The 20201-nt window shown below is 54.8% G+C and overlaps 7 protein-coding genes across 7 annotated transcripts; 5 read left to right on the top strand and 2 right to left on the bottom strand.

The window, feature by feature from the left end:
- The first annotated feature begins 2798 nt into the window (after positions 1-2798).
- Positions 2799-3783, top strand: B0I36DRAFT_331201 (uncharacterized protein). The gene is made up of 2 exons (XM_046154954.1): positions 2799-3509; positions 3588-3783. Exon 1 carries the CDS (start codon positions 2905-2907, stop codon positions 3370-3372), a length of 468 nt encoding a protein of 155 aa, XP_046009945.1. The 5' UTR covers positions 2799-2904; the 3' UTR covers positions 3373-3509; positions 3588-3783.
- Positions 3784-4369: 586 nt separating this feature from the next.
- Positions 4370-7949, bottom strand: B0I36DRAFT_161477 (uncharacterized protein). The gene is made up of 2 exons (XM_046148668.1): positions 6862-7949; positions 4370-6790 (listed from the first exon to the last, which is right to left on the bottom strand). The coding sequence occupies exons 1-2, from the start codon at positions 7483-7485 to the stop codon at positions 4451-4453; spliced, it is 2964 nt and encodes a 987-aa protein (XP_046009944.1). The 5' UTR covers positions 7486-7949; the 3' UTR covers positions 4370-4450.
- Positions 7950-8065: 116 nt separating this feature from the next.
- Positions 8066-10483, bottom strand: B0I36DRAFT_366253 (uncharacterized protein; the record flags this gene model as incomplete). Its single annotated transcript, XM_046159264.1, has 6 exons — positions 8066-8524; positions 8601-8926; positions 8992-9824; positions 9893-10060; positions 10125-10301; positions 10365-10483. The coding sequence occupies 6 exons, from the start codon at positions 10481-10483 to the stop codon at positions 8066-8068; spliced, it is 2082 nt and encodes a 693-aa protein (XP_046009943.1).
- Positions 10484-10889: 406 nt separating this feature from the next.
- B0I36DRAFT_247842 (putative glutamate-1-semialdehyde 2,1-aminomutase) lies at positions 10890-12380 on the top strand (the record flags this gene model as incomplete). Its single annotated transcript, XM_046150339.1, has 3 exons — positions 10890-11158; positions 11214-11709; positions 11772-12380. The coding sequence occupies 3 exons, from the start codon at positions 10890-10892 to the stop codon at positions 12378-12380; spliced, it is 1374 nt and encodes a 457-aa protein (XP_046009942.1).
- Positions 12381-14385: 2005 nt separating this feature from the next.
- On the top strand, positions 14386-16344 carry B0I36DRAFT_294882 (major facilitator superfamily transporter). The gene is made up of 3 exons (XM_046151825.1): positions 14386-15004; positions 15096-16067; positions 16130-16344. The coding sequence occupies exons 1-3, from the start codon at positions 14456-14458 to the stop codon at positions 16154-16156; spliced, it is 1548 nt and encodes a 515-aa protein (XP_046009941.1). The 5' UTR covers positions 14386-14455; the 3' UTR covers positions 16157-16344.
- A 454-nt stretch (positions 16345-16798) lies between these two features.
- B0I36DRAFT_366250 (uncharacterized protein) lies at positions 16799-17084 on the top strand (the record flags this gene model as incomplete). The annotated part of the gene is made up of 2 exons (XM_046159263.1): positions 16799-16879; positions 16965-17084. The coding sequence occupies 2 exons, from the start codon at positions 16799-16801 to the stop codon at positions 17082-17084; spliced, it is 201 nt and encodes a 66-aa protein (XP_046009940.1).
- Positions 17085-17896: 812 nt separating this feature from the next.
- On the top strand, positions 17897-20047 carry B0I36DRAFT_366249 (uncharacterized protein; the record flags this gene model as incomplete). The annotated part of the gene is made up of 1 exon (XM_046159262.1): positions 17897-20047. The coding sequence occupies one exon, from the start codon at positions 17897-17899 to the stop codon at positions 20045-20047; it is 2151 nt and encodes a 716-aa protein (XP_046009939.1).
- Positions 20048-20201: the final 154 nt, after the last annotated feature.

Here is a 20201-nt window from a genome sequence, read left to right as displayed (position 1 = left end):
GTTCAATCGTTCAATTTGCCTATAGTGAGAAGTCCTTGAACATTCGGCCCCCAGGCTCCTCATCAGCTGAAATGTGCCAAGAACGACCTGCACTAACGACAATCAGGGGCCGCAGCCAATACTCAGTCGGCACTCGGACGCCACAAATACTACATTCCCGAAAGGATCAAGCGGAATCCATTGTTGCTACATTGGCCCAGGACCTGCACGCTTTTAGGTGTAAGACGGACAAATACTTGCTCTGATCTCTTGGCGATCTTGTCTCGGTTAAAGCTACTTGCACTGTTTATGTCAAAGACCACCCGCAAGACAACTGACAAGGAATTAGATTGGCTTCTGCAAGTGAGCCTGAATGGCACATTACTCCATCACCCAGCAGGTCTGATGATGTCCTGGCTTCGAGGAGTAGCTGTTTGGTACAACGCGATTGAGGGTGCATGGTCGCAGGGAACGTGCTGCGTGTATGCTACGCGTGAAACTTGCCGAGACGAAATCCATCAGCTTCTATGTTTTTATCCTTATGACGGCACGGCGACCCCGAGACGGGGAAGAGCAACAACTTCGGTAAGCTGTTCAGCAATTTGCGAGGATTAAAAACGACCCTGGAAGGCATCCAGGATGCCCGGGGCAGGCAGCCCCAGTTCTAGAACTTGCGATATGATAGTGTCCAGATACAGTAGCTAGCGAAAGTGCATTCCGTGTCGATCCTGACTGGGACGCACACATGCTCTTTCGGAAGGCAGCACTCGATTCTCTTCAATGGGCCTGTTCCCACATCACAGCGGTAATTGTCCGTGTTGTGAAACAAGATGCCATCGCCATTCCACAGAGAGGACTTGACTATATGTTGAAAAATGAATGCAGTATCAAGTATAGCGTCTTGACGAAGTATTTCTGGTTGTCTGCAATTGAGTTTGAGAGCTTCCCCCCCGTCTGCGTACTGCTTCCAACCGTCATGCCGAGCTGGGCTCGGAGTCCGAAACGTGATCCGAGTAGAAAGGGGCTACAAAGAGGCTTTGGACACCTCAATTAGCTTGAGATACCTTGCTTCCAAACAAATCCTATGAGCAGCTGATTATGACTGACCCCGCCGTTTCTTTTGTCAACGAGCAGCATAAGACAGCATCAAGATGGTGGAGGGTTGTTTTGCCATTTCATTGGAGCTTGATGTGTGGGGTAGCGGGGTTGTGTTGCTATTTTTAGCAACACACTATGCCGTGCGCCTGCAAATTTCACTGCATTTGTAGCTTGGTTCGCGGGTCCTGGAGATACAAGCCAGGGACCTGTGCTGGGGTTCTGGGGGCGTGTTGCAAGATGACGAGCGGGTCTCGGAAAGAATCAGCCGGAGAGCTCGAGTGGCAATGTCGAGGCACGTTGTGGCTGTGAACATTACAAGCCTCTAGCGGGCTTTCCTTGGTGTCCCAGACTGTGGCTCGACACCGCAGGCAATATTGCTTGTCGCTTACTCACCCAGGTTTTTACGCTGAGCCGCTATGCATGCGCACTCATCAGATTTCAACATCATCTGGCTCGATATGCTCGACCATGGCAAGTGGGGTATCGCTTAATGCACCACAGTACCGTTTGCATCATTCGTACCGAGCATTGAAAGGACTACAAAGTCAGGGATTCGCCCTGCGATCCTGAAGCCCACCAAAGTCAGCGTGGAAGAAATCCGTGCCAAGGAGCTCTCCAGGACAGCTTGAGCACGTAGAATCGAACTGGGAACATGGGTCGGAGTCCTGATGGCTCGCTCGGCGCGCAAGGCTGTCGTGGCACTTCTCCCGTCGGAAAGTAGACGTCACTGCTAACATTGCAGCGGCAAGTCTGAGGCGAGTCAGTCTGCCCAAATGACCATGCGAAAGCTGAGGAACCCTGGGAAAGTCTCCTTTTCCGCCCGGGTCTTGGTCTGATGGCTGCGCCAGGTCCTGTTGAGCATGCCTGATTGGGTGCCTGTCGTCATTTCTCGTATTCCAGATCAATCGCCCGCCCATGCCGAACACGGGGACGCCATGTGGAGACGAGCGGCCATGCCAGATCTGGGGTCTCCCGCCTCGCCCTACTGTTGTCTCTCGCATTTCGCAACGATGATCACGTAACGTTGCTCACAGAGTCTGCTCCACGAGCCGGCGGCAACGTAATTAGCTTTCCTCATGCCTGTAGCTGATTGGGGCGCGTGGCTCACTCCCGCCAGCCTGCCCGGCTTGTCAAGTAGTAGTGGCAGTCTTGTTTTGTTTCGGGGCGTTCAGTGTTGTGGACGCAGGCCACTAGTTCTAGCCGAACCTCTCAGGGCAGCATCATAATTCATCCCGACAAAACTGCCACCAAGATCAAGTGCCCATCCATGGGCAGTGATGCCTTGGAAGTGATAGGTCACGCAATTATCTCAATCAGCTATGGGGAAATGCTCGTTTGTATCAGTTCTCATTACTGATTCCTCTGCTGCGATGCGGTTTCCCTGCCAGGCATGTGTAAGGGAGGTCAGTCGCGCGCCGCAATACGAATGATCCACAATGCTTCGTGAAATCAGAGGACCCAAAAGTCCCCCCATGCAAGAAACAACAATGTGCCTCAAGGGCTCGTCTTTCTAGGCGGCGTCAAGTTCGTTCCGTGTGCCTGGTGGAGCTTGGCAGGGAGCCGACTCCGCAAACACGGAGGTCGACCAGTTCTCTACCCGTACTTTTGCTGAGTGATCGTCATTGTTCCCCCCTTCCCGAAGCGTGTGGATCCTGCATCGTCATTATCTGAACTGCTGCGTTCTCTGAATCCCACTTGTATATAAACACCAAAATCCAAGCAGCAACTCTAGTCTCGGCTCATACATCTCACCAACAATACCACTTCTTCAAAGCATAACCAACGATATCAGCTTAAAACGACCACCCCAAACCCATACCCGCAACCATGAAGTTCTTCACTCTCGCCTTCGCCGCCACCGCCTCTGCCGCAGCTGTCAAGCGCTGCGGCGGATCGGCCGGATCAGCCCCCGTTTTCGACGTGACAGAGTTCACAGCCGGCTGCACTCCTCACTCCGTTTTGTGCCACTACTCCTTCAAGGTCGTCCGGCACAACGCGGGCGAGACCACCCCCGTCTCGTGCAGCGCCACCCAGCCCGCGTTCGGCAGCAACCAGCTGCCCAGCGTCAGCGAAGGCACCTGCGAGAACTCTTCGCGCACCTTCAAGATCGTGCGCTCCGAGGGACCGGCCATTGCGCTCTTCGTCTCGCAGCCCGTCTCGCCCAGCACAAACATTACCGGCGTCCACCAGATCAACCCCGACGAGCTCGCCTACACCAACCAGCAGGTTCCGACAGGCGTGGTTCAGACGTACATTGGCAGCCCCAACTTTCCCCTCAATGCTCCGGAGGTTTGAGCTTGACATCGGCCTTAGGTGCGATGAGCATGATAGTTGCTTTGCATATACGTTAGGATTTAAGCGCTTCTAGGCTGTTAGCAAGTCAACAACATACCAAGGAAGACCTTGTTAGAACTGGGTCAGTAAACGCATATGTACGTGGAAGCAAGTGCATTCATTCAAACGGAAGTTCATGTATGGTGTAGTAACATTTGTGCCATGTTTCTGTGAAGCTCACCCTCGAAATCACTACACGTGCTCATTTCTTCATATGCGTACAGACCTTCGGCACGGGCCGTGTTTTTTGCATCTCGTTTATGCTTGAAGGATATTTGCCCGAGACTTCGGTCGTATCTATGTCATTGTGCTCGAATTTATACAGATTCAATGTAAAGAAGAGCAGAAGTGGCTCGCGGACCTTTGTAATCACTTATTCATGGGTTGAAAGTCATCCTCGCTCAAGGCTGCACATGAGCATACGCCCAGTGATAAAAGTCCTGCATGGTAAACCGCTTGACGGCACTGCAAGCGAAAAGTTGCCGGGGCCCTGACCGGACCGTGGGCTTCTTTATCTCGATACGCATCTCCCACCGGGCGAAGCTTCCCCCGTCCGTCTGGAAAATCACGTGGTCCTCGAGCACCCGGTACGGCAGCGACCGGCGCACAAAGCCGAATTTTGCCCACTTGGGAATGGGATAGAGCTCCTGACAGTGCACATCGGCGACCAGGTTGCCCGGAGCACTCGGGTTGAAGTACAGCACGTCCTGGGCAGAGCTGAAGAACCCTTGCGCGCCAACGTAGGGCAAGATGCTCTCCGGGCTGGACTGAATAAACCTGACGGCGCGCCATGCCACAATCTCCTGTGCGTCGCCGAACTTGTGCGGCCCGAGATAGGGCGATGTCCGGTCGTTCCTGGCGAAATCGGATTGCACTAACTTGAAGCGACCGTCGGCGCTGTCAAACCTGAATCGACTTACAGGCTATATGACCGTGGAAGCAACGAGGAAACCGGTGCACGCGTCCTCTGGAACTCTAGGGCTAACTGCTATTCAACTGTGGAAGCATGGAAGGTCTATCAAGCATCTCGTACATCTTCCTAGCCCTTTTTTGATGCGATATACGAAACTACAAACCTCCCATCCGATGATCCCACCTCCACGTCTTCGGAGCTGGATCTGTTACTGGAGTACCATGGAATTTGGTCGAACCCCTCTTCTTCCTCCAGCCGCGATAGTGAAGCCGCCGTCAGCTTCCACGGCGAAGACGTTGAGACAGTTGCGACTCTGTCGAGGTTGGCACCCGAACGTCTTCGGTCACTGCTCAATTTGCCTTTCTCCAAACTGCTAGTATGAGCCCATGACTCAGTCCCAAGTCGCTGCAAATTGGCTTTTGTCAGAGAACTGGGTCGAAGGGGCACCGCATAAAAATCTCGAAAGTAAAAGGGCTTTTGGACAATTGGGTTGCTGCCCGCTCCGTGTGTGTTCTCTCGACCCCTGCTCTTCTCAGTTTCTCTTCCTTTGGGCTGTCTCTTTTTCATCGCCTCACGCTTGCCCTCTTTGACAAATATTGCGCGCGAATCGCTGGCGCTCTCGGGGTAGTTCACAATCTTGGACTCTGCTGACCAGTCAGATGTCCAAGAGTCATCTTCTTTGGTGTCCTTCTCATCATCGCCGTAACCGCTGTGTATGTGATATATGCCATCAGGCTCGCTATCTTTCTCTTTAACTGCGGTTTCTGACGCCAAGTCGCTGTCTGAAAGGTTGATAGTATAGCGACGGAGGACAGAGCCAACACCGCTATTACCCCGGACATGATGCGCTTCAGGGCGCTGTCTGGATTTAGTCCTGGTGGCTCGTTCGTATGAGTAGCTCGGCTCCTCGTAGCGCACATTTGAAGCTGGAAGATGGTCATGTTCTTGATAAGAGCCCAAAGCGGGTCGGCGTGCAAGTCCGGCGGGACCGTGACCGCTGCGAAGAGTGTCCTCTAGTAGCAAAGTATCCTCTACCACCCTTACAAGTGGCGAAAGGTGGTACTCCGGCTCACTTGCGAGCATCAAATCGTGGAAAGCTCGCTGAAGGACCTTAAATTTGGGGCAGTCGCTCCCATGCCACGGTACTCTGCACCGCTGGCAAAATACGCCGCGCGCTATACCACAGGGAACGCAGACCGCCTTGGGATCCATTGCGAAAGAACTCTTGTTTTTCAACATTGAGAGGCGAACGGTACCATGGAGCCCTGTCGGGCAGTTCCAAAGATTCCACTGCGTTAGTCGAAACTGATATTCGAGCTCGGCCAGTCCTGGCCCGAGGAGGATCCGCTTATAACAAGTCCAGTTGATGTGAGTCAAGCAGCACCCGATGGATGCGGTCCAGGGGCTCAATAGACGTCCCAGGAGTTGGAGGAATAGACAAGCGTGACAGATGTGATGCCCACAGCCGAGCGGCTCCGTGATGATGTAAGTGAGCGTCCTCTGACATATCCCGCAGCTCCGTTGCAGCTGCAATGGGGGGTACTCCGAATGTTCCAAAGGCGTCTTCGCAGTAGCAATCACCTCAACGGCCAGGTCCGAGCTCGTTGGACACGACGGTGTTACGGGGCAGTCTGGCTCGTAAGTCGTGGTGTTGTCTAACCTAAGTACTGGATCTTCAGATCGTGCAATCAGCATAGTGCCCGTTTCTGTGGCCTGTTGCCGGACATCCAGTTGTGTTTCGTTGTTCTTGGCTGCATGGTCCTTCGCAGTTTGAGATTCCGCAATTCCTGGTCCCAACGTCTCTTGCCCAGAAGTCTTCAGAATGGTTCTGGAATCGACTGGGAGGTTAGGCAGCTCCCCAATGCTTCCCTCATCTATTCCGTCCTCAATATAAGGCGCGCAATAGTTCCGGTGGCGTATGGTCGGTGCCTCGGCAGACCCATTTCCTGCGTCCTGGTTTGTCGCTGTAGGTATGGTTGGTTCCCGTACCGGCTCGCTTGGACGACTTCTATGCGCACCCACGCCGCTGTCTTTGTCGCGGACGTGCTGTGTCAACCATGCACTATTCTGTGTTGATAGCGCAGACGGCCGTTCCTCCGGTTGTGGCGACATGAGACCTAGAATGAATTCGCAGCCTTGTTTGGACAAGCCTATCGCCTCCAGCCGCGCCATGGGGAAGTCGAAGGTCCCTGCTGCATACCGAGCCAGTTCTCCGAGGTCCTCAAAAGCTAGACGAAAAGTGCAAAGCTTATATATCATGGCCCCCAATGACCAGATATCCACCGTGAACGTGTAGGAAGCGTTTCCCCCGTGCTGGCAAAAGCCAAAAATCTCGGGCGCGGCATAGCCGGTAGTGCCTCGATGCATCGTGTGCAGGGTCGTGACCTCCGCTTGTCGCCTCTTGCTCGTTCCGAAATCTGCGATCTTGACAAACCAGTCGGGCCCGGGATTGACGACCATGACGTTCTGTGGGGCCGATCACAATATCCGTCAGTCATAACACGTTGGGACGATCGCAAGCAGACAAGACGACCTACGCTCGGTTTCAAATCCCTGTGCACGAACTGATTGCCGTGCATAAAGACAAGACCTTCTACTATCTGGGCTGTGATCTGCTGCGCCTCTGTTTCTGGAAGAGGGGCGCGTGTTGTTATGGAGGTCACCGGGCTTCCAATATTCCATGATGATACAGATCGAGCTGTCCTTTTCGTACCATCCACTGGCAGTGACGAAGCAGTGCGAGTACTACGTTGTGTGAATGATCCCGGATTAGTCTCCATGGTAGATGCTGTCTCTGCAAGAAGATATGATGCTGGACGAGAGGAACCATGACTGACGTTCGGATGTGAGAACTTAAAGATCGCTTCCAGCTCTCGCCAGTAGTCCAGCTCCTCGCCATAGTTAACACACTTGCTAATCTCCTTGACGGCTCTGACTCTGCTGCTCCCATCGTCCTCGCTGCAACTCTCGAGGTAGACCGTGCCATAAGCCCCTTGGCCCAGTCGGCGGGATCTCTTCCATTGTTCTTCTTTGCGGACTCGACGCTGGCGCGCAGACCGCCCGGCTTCGTATCGCACGTGCCTCGTCGTGTGCTCGTCTATGGATTCGGTCTCGACCAGGGCGTCGCGCACGATGTCGGGGAAGTCCTCGAACCTGGGCATCGTTGCACAAGAGACATCTGTTGATAGGCTCGGAGGCGCATCACGGACGCCAAGAGCCTCTGAACGGGCGAGATCGCTTGACGGTGACTAGTCAGCGGATGACGGCGCGACGAGAGCCCACGAACAAAAGGTTAGGAGAAAAGGTGCAGGTCAGGCAGGCGGGGTGGCCGACACCCGAGCAGCAAGCATTCGATCGAGTGCACCATTCTGACTCAGCCACGCAGCCTTGCAATAACCAGTGACCGGGGGTTGCAGCTGTCTTGCTGCGAGGGGGCTGTGCTGAGTGCACAGCGGAGACCTTCGCAGTTATTGCCCTGTCATGACGGCAAGGGGATGAATGCTCGCAGGGCTGAATAGAAGAAAACGGTTAGACAGGATAGCCAGGCTCAGAAGATGCGGCGGAGTGCTCAGAGTAGAAAGTGCTGGGCTTCCCACCGCATTTCATCCTTGCTAGGCGGGCTGGCCACGACAGGAGTGGCCAGCGTAAGAGTCCGGCGACCACCAAACAACTTGTGCAGGTAATGCCTCTTTATTTATCACCTGGACATGCGGCAATTCCCCAGCAAATGAGGACACTCCATCACTGGTTCCAGTGGCCAAACATCCACTCGATGTCCGCGTCGGGCAACGTAATCGCCGCGAGCCCGTCGAGCGTATGAAAGCCACCCATGTGAATGTCCCCGAGTGCCGGCTCCTCGTACACGTCGCCGCCGCCATCCGGAGCGACCATCGGCCCTGACTCCGCTTGATCCTGCGGTTCGTCTTCCCCATTGCCTTCTGTAGCAGCAGACGGCAACATGTCCTCGTCCTCACCAGTGGAGGTCTCAAGAACAGACAGCCAGCCATCAAAGTCGAACCGAGGCTTCAGGTGCACGTCCCGCGCCGCGCGGTCGCCGGGGCTTATCTGCCGCACGTAGTTCATGATCCCGTCCTTGATCTCCTGCACTCTCATGGTGGTTGGCGTGAAGTGGCCGCTTCTGCCAGACCAGGAGCGTTTGGTCAGGAAGTTGAGCTTGTAGTAGAGGGAGACCTGGCGAATCTGAGATGGGGAAAGAAATCAGTTAGAAGTGGACGTGGAGGAAAGCAAAATCTGTGTGCATCGGAAGAAGTCGTACCCAGTGAACAGCCAGGCTCCAGCGCTGGCCAAGGTCATTGAGCCCCTCCATATCCTGTTTCAGATATTCCCGGGCGGACTTGTGCGCCATGACGGGCTGCGCAGCTTCCCAATCGAACAGTGAGAGCTGGACGTGGATGCTGGCTGCGGCCAGAAGCCCAAACCCAGGCGTGGGATATGCGGATGCTGACAGGTCTCGTGACCGCATGAGCTGATACAAGTCCGAGATGGCATTGGCACTCTCGATCATGGCGAGGGCCGAGCGGCGCCAAAATTCCGCCGCGACCGCATTGTCATGGAAATGTAGTGGTGGTCCATCGCAAGGCCCTGTTACTTGCTTGTAAGCACAAAACCATGGATGCTTTGTCCAGAAGTGGGACTGGCAATAATACCTTGAAGAGGGTCGTATCCCTTCTTGGGCGTGAAAGGCAAGTACTCCCTGTGCAAAAATAGCCTGGCTTGATAGTACACCATCCACATCATGGCCCATGGCCGTCCTTGGCCGATTGCGATCACTGCAGATGTGTTCTGGCGTGTATGTTTGAGGTGCCGCGGCACGGAGGCTGCCCATCGGTTGAGAGAAGAATCGAGGACGGTGAAGGGCATATCTGGAAGCCAGGGGCATCTCGCATCGACATGCCTGCCTCCACGCCCGTTCCAGCTGACTACTTTGGACAAAATGTCGATAACACGTATTGTATGCGTTGTGATGGAGTCCATTGCGTGAGAGTGGTCGCATCTTGGCTCTAACCCTGGCAAGGGGCATCTGAGCTTGCAGGTATGAACTTGACGTCCGAAGATGAAATCCTCCTCGCTCTGCGGGAACTGTGTCGTGATGTCTTCTAGGACAAACGTGACGAGCCTTTCACGGCCGTTCGCAAGCAGTCTCTCGAGATTGAAGCAGCACCAGAATGTCCGACGCCTGCACTCATCCACCGTGGCGGAGCGGGAAACTCTCGACTGCCCCCAGTCCATGAGGCCAAGGTCGGTGTCCTGCTTGTGGAGCTGCAGCAGCTGGGCGAGCTTTGCAGCGTGCGCGAGCCGTAGCCAGCCACGGTGCTCGGCACCTTCACCAACTTCGTAGACGCACAAGATCAGGCAGGACTGGATGACCACCAGCGAGGGTTCCTCATAGCAGAGGCTGAGTTCTCTGCGGGCGGCGTCTTCGTAATATTCAGTCAGATTCCTCGAGGCGATCTCTCCCTGCGCCGAACTCTGGATTGATCTGGCGTGCGAAACTGTAGTTTAAGCAACCTGTGTCTCTCAGGCAGCGGGAAGCATGGTTGGACTAACCTCGAAGCAAGAACAATGATGCACAGGAGCAGTGGCAAGGGGAAATCGTCTCCAGCATCATCGTCAATGAGCTGCTGAGGCGGGAAGAGGTTTAGAAGCGTAGTAGCGTAGTGTGTTCGGAAATGGGCAATGGCCGCGCGCCGCAGATCCCTCGGAGGTTTGGCACGCCTACAGACGGCATTTCAGTTCCCTTCGCACGCGGACTTTGGTAAGGAGTGTGTAACAAACATACCCATGCGGAATCGTGGTGTTGTTGCTGCCACCCGCGCCGTGAACATCGACAGGCGTTCCGTCCGAGGCCGTCCCCAGCTCCGGGCGGGGGAGGTTGCCTGGGTACACGCATTCCTGGCCCCGGTTAATGCAGGCCGAGCAGGCAGGCCACTGGCCGGAGCATCTGATTTTGCGGCGTCTTTGACGAGAATGGTGTTCAGTGTATTGTCATTACATGGGGCTGAGGATAGGTAACATGTACCTGCAGTGGGAGCAGGCCAGGGCCGTCCTGGCGGTCTTGCGTCGTTTGGGTGTGTCTGGCCCGTGGAGCGCGTTCTGGAGGGCCGCTCCATCCCCAATAGACTCCCCGGATTTGGACATGTCGATCCGCGCAGGCTGCCGGGATTGGATCCGGCTCAGAGAAGATGTCGCCTGGTCGACGTCGGGACCCGTGGGCGGAGAGTGCTCATCTTGAGCGGGAGGCCGGGCGGAAAAGCCCCGGGGCAGAAGAAGAGGACGCGGGATTTCCGTTACGAGCCCACCGATAAGGGAGATGGCTCGCGTCTGCGGTGATTGGTCCGTGATGCTCCAGTGGGGAAAGAAGTACGGATGTTCCGTGGTCAGGTACGGACAAGCCGGGGGGCCGCAAGGCTTGGCCCGTATAAAGCCGACATGAGGGAAATGCACGCCTGCAAAGCCGGCCTTGTGCTCCCTGGATATCTGCAGCCCTCCATCACTCTATCTTATCTTTGTATCTTGCCTTTTTGGTGCGCGCCCAGACTCAACCATGGCTTCTGTACTAGTCCAAAATGTTGCCGCCCCTGCGGCCGACTCGCTGCCCGCCGACGCGAGCCCATCAAAGGTGACCCTTGACGGTGCCATCAAGTGGGCAAAGGCAGCATATACACAGCGCCTCCCAGCCTCAAAATCTCAGTATGAGTCCGCAACAAGGTTCTTGCCCGGCGGCAACACCAGATCCGTGTTGTTCAACGACCCCTTTCCCATCTTTATGAAGCGCGGTCAGGGCAACCGGCTGTGGGATCTGGACGGTCACGAGTACGCAGTTTCCCCCTCATACCTTTCGCAAATCAGATTTTAACGCAAATATTAGATATGTCGACTTTGTTGGAGAGCTGACGGCTGGCTTGTACGGACACTCCAATCCAATCCTCAAGGAGACCATTGCCTCGACGTATGAGAACGTGGGGATCAGTTTTGGTGCATCCACCACCCAGGAGGTGGCGCTGGCTCAATTGATCTGCGAGAGGTTTCCAAGCATTGAGCAGCTTCGTTTCTGCAACTCGGGCACAGAGGCAAACCTTTATGCATTGAGCATCGCGAGAGTGGTCACTGGAAAGAACAAAATCCTCGCCTTCAAGGGCGGATACCACGGTGGCGTACTCAGTTTCGGTCATGGGATCGCGAAGAACACAGTCGACCGCGACGACTGGGTGCTTGGCACGTACAACGACGTCGAGGAGGTCACAAAGTTGATCGCGTCAACTCCCGGCCTTGCGGCTGTCATTGTGGAGGCGATGCAAGGTGCTGGAGGTTGCATCCCGGCCACCGTCGAGTTCCTCGAGGCTATTCAAGCCACCGCGAAAAAGGTGCGGCCTCCCAGTGATTTCTGAGATTGACATAGCGTTTTTGAAGACTGACAGTTGTGCAGTGCGGCGTCTTGGTCATTCTTGACGAGGTCATGACGTCCCGTCTCCATCCACATGGCCTCCAGGGCAAGTACTCCCTGGACCCAGATCTTACGACGCTCGGGAAGTACATCGGTGGTGGATTGGCCTTTGGTGCCTTTGGAGGCAAGAGCGAGCATCTCGCAGTGTACGACCCGAGGCGTGCCTCCAGCGTGGCGCACTCTGGTACATTCAACAACAACACGCTCGCCATGTCCTGCGGTGCCGTTGGACTCTCGCAGATTTACACGCCAGACGTCTCGCAGCAGCACAATGAACTTGGTGACTACTTCCGCACCAGCCTCCAAACTGTGGCGGAGGGAACCAAGATGGTCGTGACAGGGATCGGAGCAGTTCTCACCATTCACTTCCTCGAGAACGGTCTCGCGCCTGTGCGGGAGGCTGACCTCGACGAGCAGACTGTTTCTGGGCTCAAGACGTTGTTTTGGCACTGGTGCTTGAGTCGAAGTTTCTGGATCACGGAGCGCGGAATGCTGAGCATTATTCTGGGGACAACCAGAGAGGAGCTCGACGGCTTCGTGGAAACCGCTAGGTTATTTGTCGCAGAGTACAGGCACCTGCTGGCGATATAATGCTAGCGGAAAGATAGCTGAACTTTAAAGCATTAGAGTAGGACAAGGTTCTGGATGAACGGGTCGTGGTCTGACACGCGACCTGGTAATCCGACGGTCATACCCGTGTAATATTCCCAAACTCCGATACTATTCGTCGTCGGGCCATCGGAAAGAATGGAGATACGCCTTTCAGAGTCTGTGATAGCCCTTCCATTTGGCCGTGTGACAGGATCCGAGGTGATAGTGCTGCCCCGAGGAATGACAGCACGAACAAGTACCAAGAGCGTGCTTGGATGCTGCTGGGCAGAAGACAATAGTTAGCCACAAGACCCACGCTGATCCCTGATTGTTGTTTCGAAACACACCTTCCATCAAAGATTTGATCACGTTGTCCCTGCGAGCCTGTTTATCAAACAGGCCCAAGTCAGACCTATCCAGGTAGCCCTCCGTAGTCTTCGCCTTCGAGACCAGCACATGGGAAAGCGTTTCCAGCAGCTGATAAAGCATTGTTCCCCGTGGTATTTGAACGGCTGGAGCCGAGATAGGGGTGACAACATGCTCCTCGACAATTAGCGATTGAAAAGGAACCCACAGCTGAATGTACTTAGCCAAGGTGGTGCCGCGTGAGTACTCCTGCCAACCAGGCTGTTGATCATTGGCCAAGGCTTTGCTCGCGAACTTCCATAACTTGATCTGAACAGTTTTGTTCCCGCCGAAGATGAAGTTGCCGTTATCGTCCATCATGTCATTGGTTATGAATGCGGTGCCCATATCGCCTTTCTTCATGTCGATCGCGAGTTGTTGGTTCCTCTTCACTGACTCATAGAGCGTGTTGTTGCTGTGGCCCACAAGCTTTCTGTTTAAACGGGCAGCCGTTCGTGCATCGATGTCTTCTTTGCCCTTGAAAGTCCACCAGCCCAGTCAGCCAGCTTTATTTCCCGTCATGGCATGAGAAAGAGGTACGACGGCTTGGATGGGGGTCGTAAGGGGTGCTTGCGTCGCACCCGATGTGGTCGCTATGGGAGTCTGCAGCGTTACTTCGAGTGCGTTGAAGGGCACGAGATCAGAGCTCGAAGGCGAGAACTCTCGACGAGGGTCGATAGGTTTGTTGGTATGGAAAAGCTGCGCGGGAACAGAAAGGACTGCGACTTGGGCCGGAGTGGTGGTGTGGACGGGGGATGCGAAGCATCATCCTGGGAACAACCAAAGAGGAGCTCGATGGGTTTGTGGGAATGGCTAGGCTATTCTTCACAAGTACATGCGTGCTATTATAACGTTGACTGGGACCTGAACAGTAATCATTGCATAGTGAATAATTGCTGATGTGGTGGTGATGTGATTGTGAAGTCCTAAGTTTCCTCCGGGGACTGGTGCGTGCCATTACAGATTTTCATACATTTCCAAGCACTTCGGCAAGCGCGTGCGACGTCTACATAACACACTTGAGCAGAACGCGAAAGTTTGTGCATCTGATTATAGACTCGTTTCTGTGAATCCAGCTCTAGGAGTTTTTGATTCTGTCCACACCCCAACCTGGAGCTGGACTCTTTCTTTCTGTCCGCAAACCAATATCGGATCAATCCCAATAGTAGGCCTGACCAACAGGGCTGCATCTTTACGGTGATACATCTGGACCCGCACGGCCAATACCCATGGATTGAAGCACGGAAGAGCCGTGCGACGTGTTGCCGCCTATCACTGGAAATGCCGTTATCATGGCCTGATAAGCTGACGGAATTGCCGAAGATAGGGGTCCCACTAGTCATTGACTTTAGTAAGACCGGCTGCCCAAATCGGGTCATGGAGCCCGCCCCACCGACCCGTCCCCGCGTGCATCCGGGCCCACTCCAGCTCCACGGTGTCGGGATCGGACCCGCCCGGGGCGATAACGAGTCAGGGGATCATGGTCGGGTTCTTGATGATAATGCATTCCGATAACGCTGTGTATTAGTGCACTTGTGTATTAAAAGCATTGGAGCATCCCCGGCCGTTCCTCGTATCCCATTCTCGGGCTCTCCACCGCAGTTGCGTCCGCGTGAAAACCTCCGCGTGAAAACACCAAAGTCTCCATCGCGAATCACCCAGAGATCGACATGGGCTCCCCAACAGAGAAGCAGGATGCTGCTATTGCCGACAAGCTCGATGTTGACGACGGCGAACTTGCCGAAGTCGCCGAGCTCGACGAGGCGGAGCAGTTCCTCCGGCAGAACAATATCAGCAACGACTATGTTCACGAGCTCGTTAATGATGAGGCTGCCTGTAAAGCACTCGTCCGCAAGGTCGACCTCGTCGTTCTTCCGCTCCTGGCAGTGACTTACCTCTGTCAGTACGTCGACAAACAGGCGTTATCTTACGCCGCCGTGTTCGACCTGTTCACCGACGCGAACATCAACCAAACCCAGTACAGCTGGTTTGCCAGCATTTTTTACATTGCATACGGTCTATTCGAATACCCAATTTTAGCATTGGCACAACGTACACGCATGGCCAAGGTCGTCTCTGGCTGTGTTGTGGCCTGGGGCTCAGTGTTGATGCTGACTGCCGCTTGCACGAATTTTGGTGGTCTTCTGGCCTGCCGGTTCCTTCTCGGTGTCTTCGAGGCGGCTATTACACCCTGCTTCATGATGATTGTGGGCATGTGGGTATGTATCTTCCCCTTCTCGGTTGCGTGCGGGCTTATTTGATTGTGAGCGTATTTAAGAACACAGAGCCATCGCTCTAACACCATCCTAGTACACGCGAAAAGAGCAGCCATTCAGAGCTGGGGTCTTCTATTGTTTTAACGGATTTGGCTCAATGGTTGGCGGCATCCTCACGTACGGCATCGGTCAGATCAAGTCGTTCCCAGTTTGGAAGGCCATCTTCCTCCTCTGTGGCGGTCTCACGGTCGTTTGGGGTATTGTGCTGTTCATATTCCTCCCGGACAACATCATCACAGCAAAGCGCTTCACTATCGAAGAAAAAGCTACACTGATCGGACGCGGAAGGCTTGGCCGGACTGGTATCCTCAGCCACAAGATTAAATGGGATCAGATCCGGGAAGCTTTATTGGATCCGCAGGTCTGGCTTCTTACACTCTTTATGCTTCTGAACGAAGTAATCAACGGTGGCATCTCCAACTTTGGCAAGCTCATCATCAAGGGCCTCGTCAAAGATCCGCTGCAGACGACTGCACTCGGAATCCCCCAGGGTGCATTTCAAGTGGTTTTCATCTTAAGCGGCACCTACATCGCCTCTAGGTTCAAGAACGCCCGGACTATTGTCATGATGCTCTACATGATCCCAACGATCATCGGTGTTTGCCTCGTGTGGAAGCTGGACCGCGTCAATAACAAAGTTGGCGTCCTCATTGGATACTACATCTGTGGCAGCTTCGTGTCTGCGCTCGTTGTGGCTCTCCAGATGCCAGCCTCCAACCTGGGTGGTTACACGAAGCGCGTGACTGGTACAGCCATCGTCTTCGCAGCCTACTGCATTGGCAACATCATCGGCCCGCACGCCTTCCTTGAGTCGGAGTCACCACTGTATCCCACGGGCTGCAAGGTCGTCCTGAGCTGCGCCGCCGGCCAGGCGGTCGTGGCCCTCTGCCTCCGGCTATTGCTCATCCGCAGGAACAAGCAGAGGGATGCGGCTGCCACTGCTGCGGGCGAGGATCCCGCGGCTTCAGCTGTAGATGAGGCTGCCTCCGATCTTACGGATCTCCAGGTAAGCAAGACAACACCGCCTCTAACAAGTTGAATTGTGACTGACAATACGTGCCTCTTTAGAATCCCAAGTTCCGCTATGTCCTTTAACTGATAATCCTAACATAATTCGCTCGGGAGTCGTTCTGGTCATCAACTAGCCTATACAATGCATTACTTTTCTCGGATGTTGAGGTGTTCTTATGCACCACCTGCGGCTCAATGAGTCTGGGAAACCTCTGAGTGATGAAATAGCGTAGACCAATGGCTGAACGCAGTGCCGGCCACACTCTGACCCTCTGACCCTCTGGCCCTCTGACTCTCTGAGTATACTTGTCTGTTTCAAGCACGTTATATTTGTGGCACACGCTTAGTTCCTACCTTCTGTTTGTGGTTAATCACCTCATATCGGCGCCAAGAACCTATCTGAGCTAGTCCGGCGGCCTGCCCCGCCTGGCATGAACGGCAGGGTTGGGGAGACGTCACAATGTCTCAGATTCCGCAAGATCAAGTGCGACACGGGATATATCTGCCAATGATTAATACCTAGACTGTCTAAGATGAACACTGACAAGAGACATCATGTGATCGACGGAAAAGAATGGTCTGGTTGACAGGGAGACAGAAAAGAGGGCGAACGCCGGCTATATAATAAGGCGTTGCACCCTGAGGACGCGGGCTGCCGGCTTGAGAGCCGATACATCCGCAGACGTTCGAGCCGAAGAACACAACTCATTCCCAACCATTGCCAAAATGACAATTAAAATCAAGGTCAGCACGCTTCTAGCACTGTTTGGACTGATAGTACCATCCTTCAGTGCTCCTATTCCCGTTGTAAGTGACGAAGCGCGTTGCCGGTGCCGGGGTTAACGTCTACTTGACGAGCGCGAGGATTGTAACTAACCTCATCGACTCGCAGGCCGAACGTGAGACCGCACCACGGCAGATTCCCGGTACTATCGAGCTTCCAATTGACGTGAACCTGGGCACCATTACGCTTGGTGGAGGAGTTACCATCGACCTTCCGGGCTTTGATTAGGCACACAGCAGAAGCGGACAGTCTCCAAGGTGAGCCGGAGGGTATTAGGTTAGAGAGATGTCAATATGTCCAGTCAATTTCACGTAGGCAAGAACGTGCTTGTGCTCAATCACAGTCGCCAACTTGAATATCAATTTGTGCATTTAGTGGTGCCGGAAGGAGGCTTGCGCACGAAATTGGAGGCTTGCGTGGATGTAGTAGGAGGACAATTGTAGACAATTGTAGACAGACACGGGAGCAGAGTGTAGCTGGATCTCACCAACCCTTTCCAAGCTTTGTACTTCCCGGTCTCAATATATGCGAAGCTGCTCGTCAAATATTCACGTTTTCGAGTGACAACGGTCCGCATCTGCAACCTGCACAGGGCAGGAGTTGATCCGCCTCCATGTCGACCCCGGTCGACAAGGGTTGATGTAAGCACGCTAGACTGCATGAGGACATTTACGACGTGCATGTGTAGGAGCAGGGGGTCTCCATGTCTACCTTCACATCTCCATGACCTTTGCTCCCGAGAAGCATTTTTCTGCCTTGAGTCGTCCACTTCCCTGACATTCTCACGTTTAGACATCAACCACGTCCAGAACAGCAGAGTTAACAACGTGCTTGCTTCGCTAGACTCTACCTTGCAAGATCACTCGCCATCAGCCAGGATGCCCCCCACAGCAATCCGTCCCACCGCAGGTGCCCGTCAGCAAGGAGGCCCGCTCGAGCGGGCGTATCACGCAAAGTCCCGAGCAGGCTGTTTCACCTGCAAGAAGCGCCACGTCCGCTGTGATGAAGCCCGTCCGTGCTGCTCGGCATGTCAGCGTCTCATGCTGCGCTGCGCGTATCCCCAAGTCCGTTCGGCCAAGAACGCTGCCACTGTGCAGCAGCAGGTGATGCAGAGAATACTTCTTCCCAGACAGAGCCACTCAAGACTACCACCAGTCAGCGCCCGAGTCACCCAGTTCGCCCTACCGAAGCACCTGTCTACTGCAGAAGACAGTGCCAGGGCAGTTGTCTATGCAGCCTTCAGTGTGCTCGACCCCGTCGGGATGACCAAGAGCGACTTTTTTGCGCACATACTCGCCCAGCAGAGCCTGCACAAGGAGTGCTACCGGTACGTGTGTCTGACGATCAAGGATCTGAGCAGCTCGCACAACTCAGCCCTGCGGGATTTTGGGTTCCGGTCCTTACAGCAGCCCGAGCATTTCCTTAACGGCCCTTGGGGAAAAGACACACACTTCATCTCAGCCGTCGGCAACTATTCTCGTGCCCTGGCCTCATTCCGGGACGCTTTGCCAGGGATGACGCCGATGGACATCACATACGCGACCATGTGCTTTGCCGTACTGGAGATGCTGCAGGGGAACCTTGCCTCGCGCAACGCCATTATGGCGGCCGGCGTCATCCTACTGCGGCCGCACGTCGTGGCTCCTTCGACTCCAGGCGCAGACGGAGCGACGCGATACGGTATCCATCCACGCTACGTAGATAGCCGGAACGTTTGTAACACCGAAGCGATCTGCACACGCTTCGCTACGACAAACATCCTGGGCGGGCTGAGCGTGGCTCCGAATCTCGACCTTCTTGACACATCAGAGCCCCTCGTACCTGTGTTCCACCTGCCCCGAACTTTCTCGACACCGGCGGGACCAGAGGAGTCTTACAGCAGCCTCCGCCAGAAATGGAACGCTTTCCACGGCACACTCGAGTCGTGGCAGCTCAGTCGATATTGGGCTATTGCGGTTGGTGGCCGCCTCGATGCGGTTCGGCATCTTGCCGATCAGGCCCGGCTCAACCACCACATGGCCATCTGGCGACGAGGGCTTCAGCAACGTATAGAAATGAAGAGGAGGAGGTTTCGTAGTGCAGACGAGGATGAGCTTGGCGTTTTGTCCGTGCTGCGGGCGTACCTGCACTGCCACCAGATCGCTACAGCCACCACAGAAAGCATTCCCATGCCGGATACCGCGCATCTATGGACAGCCACAACAAGAACATCGGGTGACGGCGACGAGGATATGTCTTTACATTCAAAAGACGGGCCCGACGAGGAAATTGACGTCACGAGCCTGGCCCAGCTGGCTCGTCTGCTGGCGCGCGACGTGGATGGTTTCCAGGTTCTCAACTTCAACGACATGTTTCTCGACACCGTCATCCTGCCCATCATCTCGCGACAGGCGATACAATATGCGCAAGATGGCCAGATCACGATGGCGCTCGAAAAAAGAGAATGTCCTTACTCCTTCAAAACGGTCAATGGTGACGGCCAAGCGGCAACGACTGCTTCTGCCGGACCCCGGGCAGGAGGAGCCTTTGCAGACGTTTCGATCGACGAAATAGAGCTGCAGCGGCTCAGCTTGAGGCAGTCCTCAAGTCACATCGAGCGGGATGACAGGTATCTGGCTGGCAAGCAGCTCGCGATGCTTGACGTTCAAGCCTCCATTATGAGGAGGACTTTCGAGGAACAGGAAGAGGTACAGTTGGGGCTAGTGCCTCAAGGAGACGTCAAAACCTCATCATTCATGGATAGCAGTCGACACCCGGCGTTTTATGACGGAGTTGGGACAAGTGCTGGCAGTACCAGCAGCCGCAGCAGTGCCGACAGCATTCGGACTTTTTCCTCGGCGTCCAGCACCAGCGATGACGAAGACGACGAGTCCCTGTCCGCGCCTCATCGCCATCCTGCGTCATCCTCGGCTTTTACATCGTCCCAGACTCCTAACACATCCCGCTCTACCCGTGGATCTACCCCACCGCCACTGCGAGGATTCCTGCCGTCACAGTTCGTGCAGCACAAAAAAGGGCTCGGCTGGTCCGCCCCGGAACAACCTGACCGCTTCGCCCCACAGAGCGGCGACTTCAGTTTCATGCCGCTACGCATGCGTAAGGAATTCACGCTCGCGTGCGTCGATATGCAGCTCGCGACGGCGTCAGCGGCGCTCAGAGACGGGGTTCACTACGCGCAAGTAGTCTCATAGGCGTCTTACGGAGGCGTACCACGGAATAAGAAGGCAAGGGGATCCTTGTCATGTGCTAATCTGGTCGCCTTGCCATGAAGCGGAGCAATGCAAGTGATTGTCAATGACATCCACGCCAGATACAAAGTGGGAAAACAAGTGAGAATACATGAAT

The sequence above is a fragment of the Microdochium trichocladiopsis genome (genome assembly GCF_020744255.1).
Source record: "Microdochium trichocladiopsis strain MPI-CAGE-CH-0230 chromosome Unknown B0I36scaffold_8, whole genome shotgun sequence".
NCBI lineage: Eukaryota > Fungi > Ascomycota > Sordariomycetes > Xylariales > Microdochiaceae > Microdochium > Microdochium trichocladiopsis.
The sequence above is the reverse complement of the archived record's forward strand: the minus strand, read 5'-3'. Positions and strand labels throughout refer to the sequence as shown.

Bases quoted from the DNA above. Each gene is read 5' to 3' on its own strand.
- B0I36DRAFT_294882 (XM_046151825.1), top strand. From the start codon at position 14,456: ATGGGCTCCCCAACAGAGAAGCAGGATGCTGCTATTGCCGACAAGCTC. The intron at 15,005-15,095 runs GTATGTATCTTC...ACACCATCCTAG, and splicing joins TGATGATTGTGGGCATGTGG to TACACGCGAAAAGAGCAGCC. The intron at 16,068-16,129 runs GTAAGCAAGACA...GTGCCTCTTTAG, and splicing joins CCGATCTTACGGATCTCCAG to AATCCCAAGTTCCGCTATGT.
- B0I36DRAFT_161477 (XM_046148668.1), bottom strand. From the start codon at position 7,485: ATGCCCAGGTTCGAGGACTTCCCCGACATCGTGCGCGACGCCCTGGTC. The intron at 6,791-6,861 runs GTAGGTCGTCTT...TCGGCCCCACAG, and splicing joins ACAGGGATTTGAAACCGAGC to AACGTCATGGTCGTCAATCC.
- B0I36DRAFT_331201 (XM_046154954.1), top strand. From the start codon at position 2,905: ATGAAGTTCTTCACTCTCGCCTTCGCCGCCACCGCCTCTGCCGCAGCT.